Raw genomic sequence first — 14696 nt, forward strand, 5'->3', positions numbered from 1 at the left:
GCTTCGTCCACGGTGAAAGCCGATCCGGCGATCCACAGCACGAAGTTGTAATATTTCCTCAGCAACCAGCACGGATGCTCCAGGCATGACGAAGCAGATATCGTCCTCTTTTGGAAGGCCAAACAAAGTAGTTTCGCTTTCACAACGAATCACACAGCGCATTCACAACATGGCGGCAGCAACAATACTACAGCCAGAATAAAAGTTATGCCTTCTTTCTTTGCGTGAACATTTGGGTGGCGTTATGCAAATCTTCCCACATAGTGATGTAGATATGTGGGGGCGTGTTAGAATGAGCTCTTAACTTTTATAAAGAATATCTCTTTGGATTTGAGACTTTAGTCTTTGCAACTTTACAGATCTTCTTTATGCACCAAGAGCTTGTAACACTCCAAAGAGAAAGGAAAAATTGAAATCGCATCATATGACCCCTTTAAGATCCTGTTTCACTAATAAATAACATCACATTACTAAAGTAAATTGAGTTGCAAATGCTGTTTGATGACTTTACAGCTCCTAGTTTACTACAGGCAGGGTTGGGCAAAGATACATCAAAATGTATCTTAAAATAAAATACCGTATATAAAATATACAAAATACAGCAGCCACACTAAGTATCGAAATAAATTACTGTATTTTTGTATTTTAAAAATACGAAAAAATAAGTTTACAATGGAGCATGAAATTTCTTTGCAAACCTTCCATCAGTTGGCCTATTTGATCTATCCCTTCACCATTACACTGACAATGTTTGATAGCAACAGTTTTTCTCTGCCCAAGTCATGCAATAAATCTGACATATGCAACCTGTGAACAGATCAAATATTCACATATCCCTGTGATCTCCCAGATGAAGGTTAGTTTTAAAGTAACCAACATTTTAATGTTTAACAGTTTGCGAATGACACATAGTTGTATCCTAATTTAGTTACTTGGTGCTTGGTAATGAAGGGCCTACTTTGCATCAGCAACACTGACTTAATGACATAGAAGTCATTCATAAGAAGACAACTGATGGCACCTGTATTCATAGCAACTAGTTTTTAACTAATTAATCATTTGATTGTTAATCATAAATATAATAATATATTATGTGTCAGGCAGTCATTCATGCAATGGTATGCAAAATCATGATCCTACTAAACAGCTACTTCAATAAGGGTACAATATTTAGCAATCAAATATTTATTGATCAATCATTGGACACCTATTTAGAAGTTGAAAACAAACATTTTAGCATTACAACAATTATTAAACGATAAATATGTTTTGATTTTAAATGTAGCCAGAAACATATTCAGAAAGTAACAGAACTTGTCAAGGAGTATTAATCCAACTCCAACCACTGAATCAATTGAGAGCCATAGAAGTATAGAGGACACATACACATACACTTATAATAAGCGCAATTGCACCAAGCACAGCACATTCTATCACTCATTCATTCATGCTTCCTTTTCCACACCAATGTTCCAATAATTCCTGCCCTCTAAAAGCTGCACGAATATATTTGCTTACACCGACAGGCCTATCTATGTAAACGATTTAGAAAATGTTCAGTCGATTCACACTTTATATCATCGCCACGATATGTATTGTCATAACAACCAGCCCTAGCATGCAGTAATTCTTTAAACATCTTTGAAAAGCTAGTTGATAAAAAACAACAACCGATTAACTATTAAAACTGATTGGATAACGCTGTTTCCCCTTGTCAGTGCTCTTTCATGTTCATGTTAACTGAAGGCAAATCTGAATGATGCACTATTTTAACTTTAATCAACATGTACAATTGACCATGACATCCTCACCTTATCTTATTCCAGAAAAGTCCCTTACCCAATGCTGAATGGAGTTGTACTGTACAGCTGCAGCTCACTTGATGAATGTTAGGGTTGGGGGGAGGGTGTGTGTCTGAACTAAATCAGCACCCTGATAAAGAGGTTGACTTGCACAAAGTATTTAATGTATTTTGAAAATACAAAAATACTAATCTTAAATTTATTGGAATACAAATTACATTTGATTTTTGCCAAAGGCTTTAAAATACAAAATAGTATTTTGTATTTCAATTACGTATTTTGAATACATCTGAAATACTGCCCATCCCTGACTACAGGCTACATTAAAGCTGTAAAAATGGTGTGCACATCTGCCCAGATTAAAACAAAGACACACACACACACATACAGACACACAAAAATTTTAAACTGACTAAAAGGTAAAACTAACAAACTAACTCGTAGTGTTTTGCAGGTAAAAGATAATAAAACCTATGAGTTTGACAACATGGCAGCCTGGCGTTATGACTCCTACTATTCCATGGGAATTCTTGGATTTGGGCTGTTTGTCCTACTAGGAATTACATCCCTTCCATCTGTGAGCAATTCCCTAAACTGGAGGGAGTTCCGTTTTGTACAGGTATTACACTGACAGTCTGTAGAAATGCATCAGTTTGAGTGTCACTGGAGAATATTTTACTAATTAGTTTAGAAAATATTATACAATATGGACAATGATGTTTTTTTGTCTGGTTATAGCTGAAAGACATCTATTACATTACATTAGTATATATATTCACAGTATTGATCAGAACAAATGTATCCAGTAGGTTTTTAATGTTGAACTATGATCAAAGAAACACATTGACAATGATGTTTGATGATGATTTTTCTTCATTCCTTTATAGTCTAAACTAGGCTACATCACCCTGCTGCTCTGTACTGTTCACACATTTCTGTATGGCTAGGACAGATTTTTGAAACCTTCATCATATAGGTGGTAGATGCCTCCAGCATACATGTTGTCTCTTGTGGTCCCCTGTGTGGTTCTGATTCTAAAGCTAATCCTGATCACTCCATGCGTGGACAGCAAGGTCACCCGTATCCGTCAAGGCTGGGAGAGACAAGGCAAGACTTCAGCAAACGGCAGAGATACAAAGACAAACCAACCACTCATGGCGTAGCCATCTTTAAACTATGAAAACTGTGCCCCGAACTCTACTGCTGAAAGTGCAGAGAACTAAGACTTACTTGAGCAACTGACTTTGGACTTGACTTGGACTCAAAATTAGAGACAACATACATCTTTAGGTCTACAAGAAAAGGAGAAATATTTCCTCCCAATACAGGCATTGGGCCTCATTCATGAAACATTCGTAATATGAATAAATTCTAATTAATTTACGCGTAAAACGGACCTTCCCGAAAACCCTCCTCCGGATTCACAAATACTTTGTAAAGGTCAGATTTGATAGTTAAATGTGTGTGTTATTGAATTCCAACCATTCGTAAATAGGGAGCGCATGCACGCTCTTTCACAATTAGCATAGGCCTATTCCCTGCATATGAATTACAGCTACATAAATTACGTATCTAGGAATGGTGTGGAATCCTTTCAACTCAATTCTCAGGTTTAGCAAGTTATATTGCATAAATGCATAAGAGACTAATAGGCTATATGCCTAACAATAAATGAATAAATGAACGTGTGTCCACCAGAGCGTTTTTAGCCAGCTGACATAGCCTAATGCCTGGTGCTCTTCTGAAAACAACCAGCTGGTGGTGCTTGAGAGAGCTTTGGAGGCACTGCATTTTTCTGGAGTGACGCGTTGTTTGCTATTATTTGGAATATTCACGGCAGTAACATGTTACGAGTATCTTATTTTGAAGAATATTACTGAATATAAAAATGCAGTAACCAGCAATATTAACTTCTCCATTGTTGTGTTGTACAAGTATGATGGTTTGTCAATGTAGTGGTTGTCCCGCCCCTCCTCCAATGTGATTTGACGGCTGTGTAAAAAAGGACAGTGACGAGCTCTGCGTTTTACCAAAAGTTAAAAAGTAAAAACCGAAAAAAGACCGGGCAAATGAACTTGTTAAATATCATTATAATACATAGTGCATAAAAATGCAGTGTCCTCAGTTTGTCTAAAAGAATACAGAACGTTTGAATGTTTTATGCACCATTTACACGTGGCAGGGAGCAGGTGTACATTTCTTTCGTACCAACAAACATTTTCAAAATACGAACATTTTCATGAATCCGAAAATTTACGTCAGAACGACTTTCTGAATGATTTACACAAAAATTAGTTCTGCTCGTGTTTCATGAATGAGGCCCATTGTCCATTAGACACAAAATTTGGCACAAAAATTAGTTCTGCTCGTGTTTCATGAATGAGGCCCATTGTCCATTAGACACAAAATTTGGGTCAATTAATCCCACTGGTGATTACATCTCACATGATCTCATATTACTTTATAACCTTCAAATTCCATTTAAAAGCCTCTTTTCACTTGGGACATTCTCACAAATACATATATATATATATATATATATATTGACCATATATTTATAGTGCATCACAACATAACCAATTTATATAATCTGTGTTCATGTTAGAAATCGTCAATCCCCTTTAAAGTATACAAAGCCAGCAATGATGGGGCTGTTATTAGAGCACACTCTTCTGTATTGTGTAAAGTACTTGTCTTTTTTTATTACCTGCTTCCTCTGGGCTATTTCCTCTCAAGAGCCTCCCAGTTGGCTTTTCCCTTTAGATATTATCGATCCAAAATTGAGCAGCAACTTACTTCTTGATCTGTTTCTAGGTCCTTTCCTGTCTGCAGGAAAGTTCATCTTTCTCTCTCTTGTGAAGTATAAAGGAGCTGTCAATCACATAGGCATTCACCTTCACTGGTGGATGGTCCTTTCTGTTTAGTGCTTTTATGAAGAATTGCAGGCTGCAAAGAGTGTAGCTTAGACTAAAATAGCAAGGCTCATTTTGTGACATATTACTGAAAACCTGTGGGCGCACCTTTGAAGAAAAATAATAACTTCACTTATTCTGAGCACAACAGCACAACTGTGAGTGTGTTTATCAATAATTATTGGATATTCACTTTGATTTTATTTTTGTATTACATATATATCAAATAAAAAATGGCATAGCATTCTGAAATTTACATTTGCATTAAGGTTAAAAAAAATAATTATTATGCATGGATGTTTGGAAGGTCTTAGCCATCACTAGCAAAATCATGCTAAAAATTAATTTCAAATAAGACTTGGTTGTATCTGTTTGGACAAATTAAGGAACACTTTATTGGTTTTATTGGCTTAGTACAATTTATTACATAATTTTGTTATATATATATATACACTGTAGGATTTGGAAATTTTGCGTTTATCTTTAAAGGACTGTGGAAGGGATCACTTGCCCTGGTGGGCTGGTCAGAACCCAGGAACTCAGTCAACAACAGTTCTTTCTTTGATGACTTTACTGTGCTATGGAGCATGTAATAGGTGTGGTCTGTACAAAGATAACAAATACAATAAAGTGAATAATACAAACTTCAAATCTAATAATTTGACATTATCAATATTACTGGAAATAAGTGAAATGCTACAGCTCAATGGATTGCCATATTAGCATCTGAATAGGCCATTTAACCACAATCTTCATTAACACACGTATACTTGCAATTCACAATAGACAGATGAACTATCTCAACGTAGAACATGAGAACAGTAGAAATAAAGCGATTATAGAATTTCACGGCAGATATACATAACGTGCATGTAAACAGGCGCTGGTTATGCACGCTCAATCAATCGAAAATAATTACCATAGCTGCCAATGCCGGCAAGATTACAACTTAATCTCAATATTAAGCATAATTTAACAAGAACAACTCACTTTACAGGATGCACGCACACATATTAACACCTGGATTTGGATCGGCTCGCATCTCTTCTCTCAAACTTTGCTGCGCAATCTTAAAATGGCAACAAGTCTTAAAAGGGCAACAACTCTTAAAAGGGCAACAAGTTTTAAAGGGGCCACGCATACAAGCCGTTTGTACATACACTGTATACACATATGTAGCGTTTGAATGCAATCAATATGTTTGATCAGGTTTTAGGCATCGTAAACTTTCCCTCCTCCCTTGTTATAACTAAATTACAGATGCATGTCTAACGTCCACCTCTGGTTCAAAGAGCGTTATCACCTCTGCTATCTTCTCCAACGCAAGAAGGGACAGTCGTCAACCTTTTCTTTGCGCTTCAAAGAGATTCCAGGGGGAAGGAACGATTCCCCCATCCCCATGAGGAGCCACTAACCGTGGCCCAGACATACTCAAAAGCCACAATACACATAGGAAAGGACATTGACTCCATTTATTCACAATCAAACTGTTCCAAAATGTATATAGTGTATTCCTGTGTTGTATGCATGTTCCTAGGTTATAGTAGCTTAGTTATAACTCTGTAGTATAGTGAAGCTCCAATTACTTGGATATAGACATATGAATGTATTACTGCCTTAATGTTTCCCAATCCCTGACATGCCAGGTATCAAAATGACCGTCTTCCGATTCCGGGATTAATAGTGTATATTATGTCACCATAATTTGCACCATGCTCTTTTTACCATACTTTGACTTAATATTGGACAAATCCTCCAGACCACCATAAACCATGCAAATAAGGTGTTGCATGAGACAAAGGAACCTCTCCCGCTCAAAATTCATACCTCTACATTGGTCAATCTGCCAAAGATGGGTGTGACTGGTAGACCCTTAAAAGTCCCTAACCCAAACCAATCATGGCTCAAACCCTTTGAGACACACTCTCCAAGACTCATCACCCTGGAGTCTGACTTTCCGGCAGTTTTTATCTTCAAGTAACTTTGTGCGCGGTTTGCGTTTCCACTGCAGTTCAGTACCGTTTTAGAGGGCGGGGGATTATTCACATGTCTATAGTTGCGCCACCTCTACTACCACGACTCCTAAAAAAAATTTTTTCATTCCGCGTCGCCCCATCAAGCTCTCGCTGGATCCGCTCCTCTGCTATCAACGAGAGTCACGTTTTGGTAACGGTACGGTTCACTTGGAACCCCAACCGAGGTGGTACTAAAAAAAGTACCAGGTACCAGGTACACTGTACCCAGTGGAAAACCCCCCAAAAGTGAACCGTACCGAGCCGTACCGTGCCGTACCATGCAGTGGAAAAGCGCCATTTGTCGATTCGCTGTGGACTCTCCGATCTTTAGAACTCGATGAAAGCTTCCAGCTCACTCAGAACTCATCAAGAACCTCCATTGTCTACCGCATCCGGACGCTTGTTCAGCAACAAAGCCAATGCAAGTAACCTTTTTCAACTAGTTAGATGCGTGTATAAAGTTGGGTCTAAGTTTTGTCAAGATGATTTTTGATTCTCTGATGATTCTCATTAGGTTGTTGTTAATTGATGCTAAATACTGCCATTCTTTGTTCTTCTCTCTCTCTCTCTTACCTTACTTTCCTTCATTCTGTATATATGTGTTTTGCTTAGTCTTGTATACTGTAGTTTCATTTATTAAATCCCTTATATTCACAATTGTTTGCCTCTGTGTGCTGCTCACTGAATGTTGATCTTGCTACATGCTAAGTTAATGCTAGTACTGTATGAAGTAGGAAAGTTATTCTTTCTTGGCCAGGAAAATAATATTTCCTAGAATTGATAAATTATACTGTCGGTGGACGAACAGATTAAATCATTGTAATATTGATTCTGCTACAGTTAATTCTAAGATCTGATCTAAATATTCATAATTAATTATAACCCAGTTATAATTACTTATAAATATGATTCCCTTTTGAGAATTTGCTACACATACATACATACATACATACATACATATATTAACTTAAATATGGCTTAAATAACACTGAATGTCTGTATCTTTGCTTTGACATTTAAAACAGATTCAGAGTTGAATTATTAATGAATTTCCATTATCCATCTTAAATATCAATTGAATAATTTAAGCAAAATCATTAAACCACCATTAAGGACTTTCTCAGGTACCTTGGTTATTGACCTTGCAGGATAACCATAAATAAAGGCAAACGAGTGTCTCTATGAAACCATGTGCCTTTTGGGACTGCGATCAAACAATCTGCAACACACACCAAGCTTAGTTGTTGTTGCCTCACCACAGACATCTCTCAGGTGATACAAAGTATCGTCATAGAGGGAAATGATAAAAGGCTGTTTGGGTTACAACTCAAACGTGCCTGAGCACTGAGGATTCTGTGAGCATCTGTGTTTGTCTCTATTGCCTGTGTATATTTCTTCAAAAAATTCAGCTCTTCTCTTGCAGAATGAAGCTGGCCCCGTTTCATAGGCACTTTAAAAGCAACTAGAATACAGCATCCTTCCTCCTCTTCCCCCACCCCACACACACACACACACAACTCTCTCTATTGCACACACACACACCCATGTAACTACATCACAGTGTAATCTATTCTGGATTCCATGCAGACCTGACTGTTTCATGTGATGGGTTTTCAAAAATTCTACCTCTAAAATTCACTTCCTCTCAAGCTCTCTACAGACCAACTGCAAGTCAACATATTGTCTCTCTATGTTGCTGAAAATATGTTAGTTTGCTTTGACAATCATATAAAACCAGCTAGTAATGTAAACCAATCTGCATTAATTGGACAAAATAGAATATGTAGCCTCTCAGCAAACTGAATTAAATTGGCAGAAACAGAAAACCATTTTCTTGGCTAAATGATCACAGAACTGGCAGCAAAGATCAGAAGTATCTGTAGCACATCAAGTGGGATGACATGATGCTTTCTGTAATTGCTTTTAATCTCATCAGTATCTCCTGAATAATGAAAAATGACATGCTGCTGATTATGTAATCGACCCAAACTGTTCCAAAAATATCTTAAAAGAATAGTTCACCCAAAAATGAAAATTTACTCATCCTCAGGCCATTCAAGATGTAGATGGGTTTCTTTCTTCATTGGAACAGATCTGGAAAAATTTAGCATTACATCACCTGCTCACCAGTGGATCCTCTGCAGTGAATGGGTGCCGTCAGAATGAGAGTTCAAACAGCTGATAAAAGAATCACAGTAATCCACATGACTCCAGTCTATCAATTAACATATTGTGAAGCAAAAGGCTGTGTGTTTGTAAGAAATCAATTTGTCATTAAGGTATTTTAACTTTAACCATTGCTTCCGGACAAAATACCAGTCCATAATCCATGATAATGCTTCCTCCAGTGAAAAAGTCCATCTCTGTTGTCCTCTCACATTAACAACCACCAACCTATTTGTTTAGAACTGTTTAGCTCCAACACACCTGCCTAAGCTTCTACTGAGTCTGAAGACCTTGATTAGCTGATTCAGGTGTGTTTAATTAGGGTTGAAGCTAAACTATGGACAGTGTCCTCCAGGAACAGGTTTGGACACTCCCGCACTAGAGAAAGCAACATTTTGGATACAGGACTGGGGTGGCGAACTCTGGTCATGGAGAGCCGCAGCCCTGCAGAGTTCAGCTCCAACCCTAATTAAAACTCCCCTGCCTGTAGCTTCCTCGTAACCCTTCAGACCTTGATTAGCTTGTTCAGGTGTGTTTGATTAGGGTTGAAGCAAAACTCTGCAGGGCTGCGGCTCTCCAGGACCGACGTTCGCCACCCCTGATATAGGACTTGTGTTTTAGCTGGAAGCAATGGTAACATAAAATGGTCTTAAAGGGGTAGTTCACACAAAAATAAAAATTCTATCATCATTTACTTACCCTCATTTTGTTCCAAGCCTGTATGACTTTTGTGGAAACTATTTAAGAAATGTCTCAGTATTTTTTCTATCCATAAAATTTAGGTTCAAGTAAAACAGTAACAACACTCAAAATATCTTCATTTTATGTTCCACTAAAGAGAGTCATACAGGTTGGGAACAACATGGGGGTGAGTGCATTTTTGACCATTTTCATTTTTCTACTTTCACTAGTCAACTAAGCTTTTGACTGGTTTTAGAGGGGTTTTGGGGACTTTTTCAGCTAGTCAAGCTGAGAACTAGACAAACTAGTTTGACCATCTTAAATTACTGTAAACCAGCTAAGACCAGCTAACCATCTGAGGCTTGTCTATGCTGTTATTTTCAGCAGCGTTATATAAAAAAAATGTGTTTGGAAGTGATAAGAGCTGCCTGATTTTACACCTATTATTAACTATGGCTTATAATATCACAGTACGTGCTTGGAGAATAAAATGATTCAGTGGCTCTGTTTGTGCCCACTCACTGGTGTTTATTGAGTTATTGTGTTGATATATGATGATGTAATTTTACCTTTGTGCCTTTCACCCTTCATCTAAACATAGACAACCCCATATGCATATAAGTACAGCACATGCGTGCAACTAATATAATAAAATACAATGAATGATCAATTAATAATCAAATACACCCCATTCTATGTATAGCCAATAGTATTTATTAACATCATTCTCACTTCTGCTCTCAAGTGGATGGAGTACATAATGTCTGCCATTGAGGCCCACCAATGGCTTCACTTCCTTAGGCAACTAAGAAAATCTTGTGTGTCCACTGCAGTCCTGGCTAGCTTTTACATACATTCTAGTACAGCAGCTGCTCTGCAGAGGGTGTTAAAACAGCTCAAATGATCATGGGCATACTGCTCTCAGCAAACCAGGACATCTATTCTAAACGCTGTCTCAGGAAAGCTGAATGCATTAAGAAGGACTTCAGTCAGCCAGCACCAACACTTTTCTGCTTTCTGCCTTCTGGAAAGCAAGTCAGGTCCATCAGCAGATGTACATCGAAATACAAGGACAGCTTACATCCCAATCCCAGAGGCACGCTGTTACAATGGACACATACACTATGGACCCATCGCATGTTCACACTCCAATAGGACTTAATTACTGCCAGTCACTGTGCTCATTTTACATCTTGCTCTGTCGCTTTATACTTCTCTTACTCTCTCTTACTATACTGCTGCAAATCAGTCTTGGCAGACCTCTCTAGAAAAATAAGCGATCATCATCATAATGGCAAAGCCGACATAATTTATTGTGCTACAAGGGCCAAGCAAGTTCAAATACGTCACTGTATTTTAGAAATTAGCCAAACAACACAATCCATGACTGCCTATATTTCTACAAAAATTTTTAAAAATTAAAAAAGCCAAAGTACTTCAAAAGTTTGGGTTGGTAAGGTTTTTTAATGTTTTTGAAAGACAAAAAAATATATTAATTCATGTAATATATTTCATGATGGCAACGCTGAATTTTCAGCATCATTACTCCAGTCTTCAGTGTCACACGATCCTTCAGAAATTTGGTGCTCAAGAAACATTTCATATTATTAGAAATTTTGAAAACATATGTGCTACTTAATATTTTGTGGATTTTGTGAAACATTACATCTGATTTTATAAACTGCTTGAGAAATCACAATGTCAAAACATAAATTGAAATTATGAGAATGAATTTAGAAATCACAATTTGATTCATGTAAAATTCTGTTCAATGCATTTCTTTGAAAATGTTTTTTATTAAATGTATTAAATTAAATTTAAATAATTTTGAATTATGCATTGCATTGTGATTTAGGGGTAAAGGATATGTCCACACTTTCAGAAAAAAAGATACAAAAGCTGTCACTGCATGGGGTTTAACCTTTAAGTTACCAATATGCACCCTCTAATGGTGCTTTTCCACTGCATGGTACGACTCGGCTCGGTACGGCTCAGTAAGGCCAAACCCCCCAAAAGTGAACCATACTGATCCGTACCGAGCCGTACCGTGCCGTACCATGCAGTGGAAAAGTGCCATAAGTATAAAGGTGTACCTTCTGAAAAGGTACCGCCCCAGTGACAGCTTTTGTACCTTTTTTTCTGAGAGTGCATAAATGTAACTGTTATCTTGGCAGAACTTAATGTCCTGGCAGAAAATTACCAGTATTTTTTTTTTTTTTCTTAAGTGTGTGAACTCCTTTGTTCAAAAGGAATATTGTACAAACTTGTGGCGTTCATGCAGCTTGAATGTTGGTGTCATTAAAGCAACGTTGGAACAGACCAAATATAAGAAATTCTGTATTTGTTGTTGTTGTTTTTTTTCCAGTGGAAATTTTCCATGTTTTAAAGTCAGCAAAGGTTTATGCTGATAATATGTAATGAAAAAAAATCTAAACAGTAGCATTTTCTCCAGGAGCCCACTGTACTTTCACTGTAGAATAAAAGTGCATTATGTGGATTGCCATTTTTATGCTGCTTATGTATGTATGATGTTATGTATGATGATATTATGTATGATGATGTGTGATGTTATTTTTTGAAGAAAAACGTGGATAAGCCTTGAACTAATTAAAAGTTAGATGGCAGTCAGTTTTTAACACATGAAATTAAATTGACTGTTTCTAAAAAAAAAAAAACACTTTGGTACAGTTTTAATGACATTGGTATTTCATTCATTTGCAAAGTAGCACTTTATAAATTTATTCTGGAGGGAAAGTTAAAAAGTTCACACTGGGAAAGTAATTAAACAGACAACATAAATTTTAAATGTACTGTACTATGTATTTAAAAAAGACTGACTGGTTTATGAATAGAACAAAAACAAAGTCACCCTGGGGTGACAGAAAAGAATAAAATAAGACTTAAATCCAATGATTACCCAGAACTTTCAAAGCAAGCTTATGTTATTTCATATATTTGACTGACATCAGAATGAGCTTATTGTTTGATATAGAAAAATATAGCCTATAACAAAGGACTTGAAACTGAATTTGACACTATTGTCACAGACAGGAGCGCCTGAAGATAGACCAAAGGCCCCTGGGTTACAGCATTAAGGTAGGGCCCCCTACCCTAGATAATTTGTTGTTGTTTTTTTAGCTTCCTGAAAATTACATATGTCAAATTTAGATTTTTTTTTCTTATTGATATGCTAGTTAACATTTACAACACTATATAAGTCAATATAAGTGAACATGCAAATTCTCTCTTTGCCAGAAGGTGGCACTTGTGGAACAGCATAATTATAGCCAGTAGACAATACATTACAGGCATTATACAGGGGTAATATGAAAAGAAAATGCCATCAAAACTTTCCTGGCTGAAATGTGAGTTTACAGATATGATTTAAAACCATCAATTATACAAAATATTCATTATTCACCATCAGTAGATCGAAACAACACTTGGCAAGTTGGTATAAATGTGGGCTATTTAGTGGTTGCTAACTGCCTTTTTATTTTGAAACATGCCATGCTTGCGTTTGATTAATTAAATCATAGCCATTTAATGATCCCATTTAAGCAATATGATCCTAGTTTTTCCATCCCCGGATTTAAAATGGAGACTTTGACACAGCACCTCTGATGGAACACAGTGACTGAATCTAAAACCTTCATCTCACACACAGATTATATCCACGTATTTGTAAATTATTGAACCAAAGACTATAGAATACCCAAGACATGTCACTCGTAAAGTTTTGAATGGGGAACAATGCAATGCTCAATATGGCCGCACTATCGAAAGAAGCCCCGCCTTCGGAATAAAAGAGCCAGTCGCTAATTGGTAAAGTCATTGCGTCACTGCAGCTGCCATTAGAAGTCCCGGTTGCTATAGAAACAGTCAGCATTCTGAAACGCCCGCTTAAGAGGGTCGCACACCGGACGAGAAGCACAGCGTCACATCGCGTCACGCCACGCCACGTCTTTAAAATTCAAACACATTGTTTTCTATGAGTGTACGCACACCGGCGGCACCGTTCGCCGTCTGTCCGCGGTGCCCAGCTATGTCATGTTGTACTTGTTGTACGAATTGTTCTACTTCTCGTCCAGTGTGTGACTGCCTTTAGGACTGCGCATGTGCATTGGCTGGTCTAGCCTGAATAATAAGCTTTTTTAATGCATGTATGTATTAGTTTTGGAGAATTTGATGTTTCCCCATTCAAAGAGATAGGAGCTGCACTTGCATGCCCTAGTGGCGTTTCAAAGATGGCCGTCGAGTGAAATGACTTGCCTTAAAGGGACTTTGACTGAACTTGCACCGTATGACGTTACAGAAAGTTATCCGGTCCGGTTCCTTTCACATAGCAGTGTTGTGTCTCTTGTTAATCTGCACGTTAACATAGGCCGCATTTACACTGCATGGTTCAAGTGACCCAATTCCGATTTTGTGGCACAGATCGGATATGGCACACGAACGTGTAAGCAGGAAAAAAAGCACATGGATTCCAATATTCTCAGATTCAGGCCTCATTCATATGTGGAAATAAATCTGATATGAATTAGAAACGTGCATATGTGCCGTGTCGTGTAAGCAGACAGATTGGATATTCAGTTTGTACAGTTTGTATAGTTGGTATGTTCCACCGATATACTGTGAGCAGAATGCACAATGCGCTAGTAAAGCCTATTATGAGAGCTGCTCTGTGTGCCCAAATCAGATTTTTTGAATATCCAATTTTTTTTGACGACCCGCTTACACATTCTTTTAAAAGTGTCCCTAATCCGATATCTGCATTTAGGCTACATGGGCTTAACTTGTCAAGTTAAGCCCGTGTAGCCTAAATGCAGATATCGGATACGGGGTCACTTTACTAGCACATTGTGCATTCCGCTCACAGTATATCGGTGGAACATACCAAATATACAAACTGTATTGGGGAAAACTAAACCATTCACTACATATACTACAAGCAGGGCGTCGCTGAAAATTAGTGTGTGAGTTTGTTTACAGAATCCTGTTGTCACTTTTGCAAACTTCCATATATATGCAAATAATTATTCCAAAAAACATATTGTCCCAGCAGCCAGTAGGCCCCTCCACAGTGTAGGCCCCTGGGCTTCAGCCCGTTAAAGCATGTG

At 37.5% G+C, this 14696-nt stretch overlaps 1 protein-coding gene and 1 long non-coding RNA gene across 2 annotated transcripts in view; one reads left to right on the forward strand and one right to left on the reverse strand.

Moving 5' to 3' along the window:
- The window catches only part of LOC107671369 (metalloreductase STEAP4-like), a 6459-nt gene extending 3475 nt beyond the window's left edge, over positions 1 to 2984 (forward strand). The window contains exons 3-4 of the mRNA XM_016464276.1: positions 2257 to 2421; positions 2690 to 2984. Coding sequence (XP_016319762.1) covers positions 2257 to 2421; positions 2690 to 2749 — 225 coding nt within the window. The 3' untranslated portion in view covers positions 2750 to 2984. The remainder of the gene's footprint in view (positions 1 to 2256; positions 2422 to 2689) is intronic.
- A 2286-nt stretch (positions 2985 to 5270) lies between these two features.
- Positions 5271 to 5811, reverse strand: LOC107671370 (uncharacterized). Its single transcript, XR_001632192.1, has 2 exons — positions 5705 to 5811; positions 5271 to 5317 (listed from the first exon to the last, which is right to left on the reverse strand). It is a non-coding gene; the product is annotated as an uncharacterized LOC107671370 (long non-coding RNA).
- Positions 5812 to 14696: the final 8885 nt, after the last annotated feature.

The sequence above is a fragment of the Sinocyclocheilus anshuiensis genome, unplaced genomic scaffold (assembly GCF_001515605.1).
Source record: "Sinocyclocheilus anshuiensis isolate Anshui unplaced genomic scaffold, SAMN03320099.WGS_v1.1 scaffold4075, whole genome shotgun sequence".
NCBI lineage: Eukaryota > Metazoa > Chordata > Actinopteri > Cypriniformes > Cyprinidae > Sinocyclocheilus > Sinocyclocheilus anshuiensis.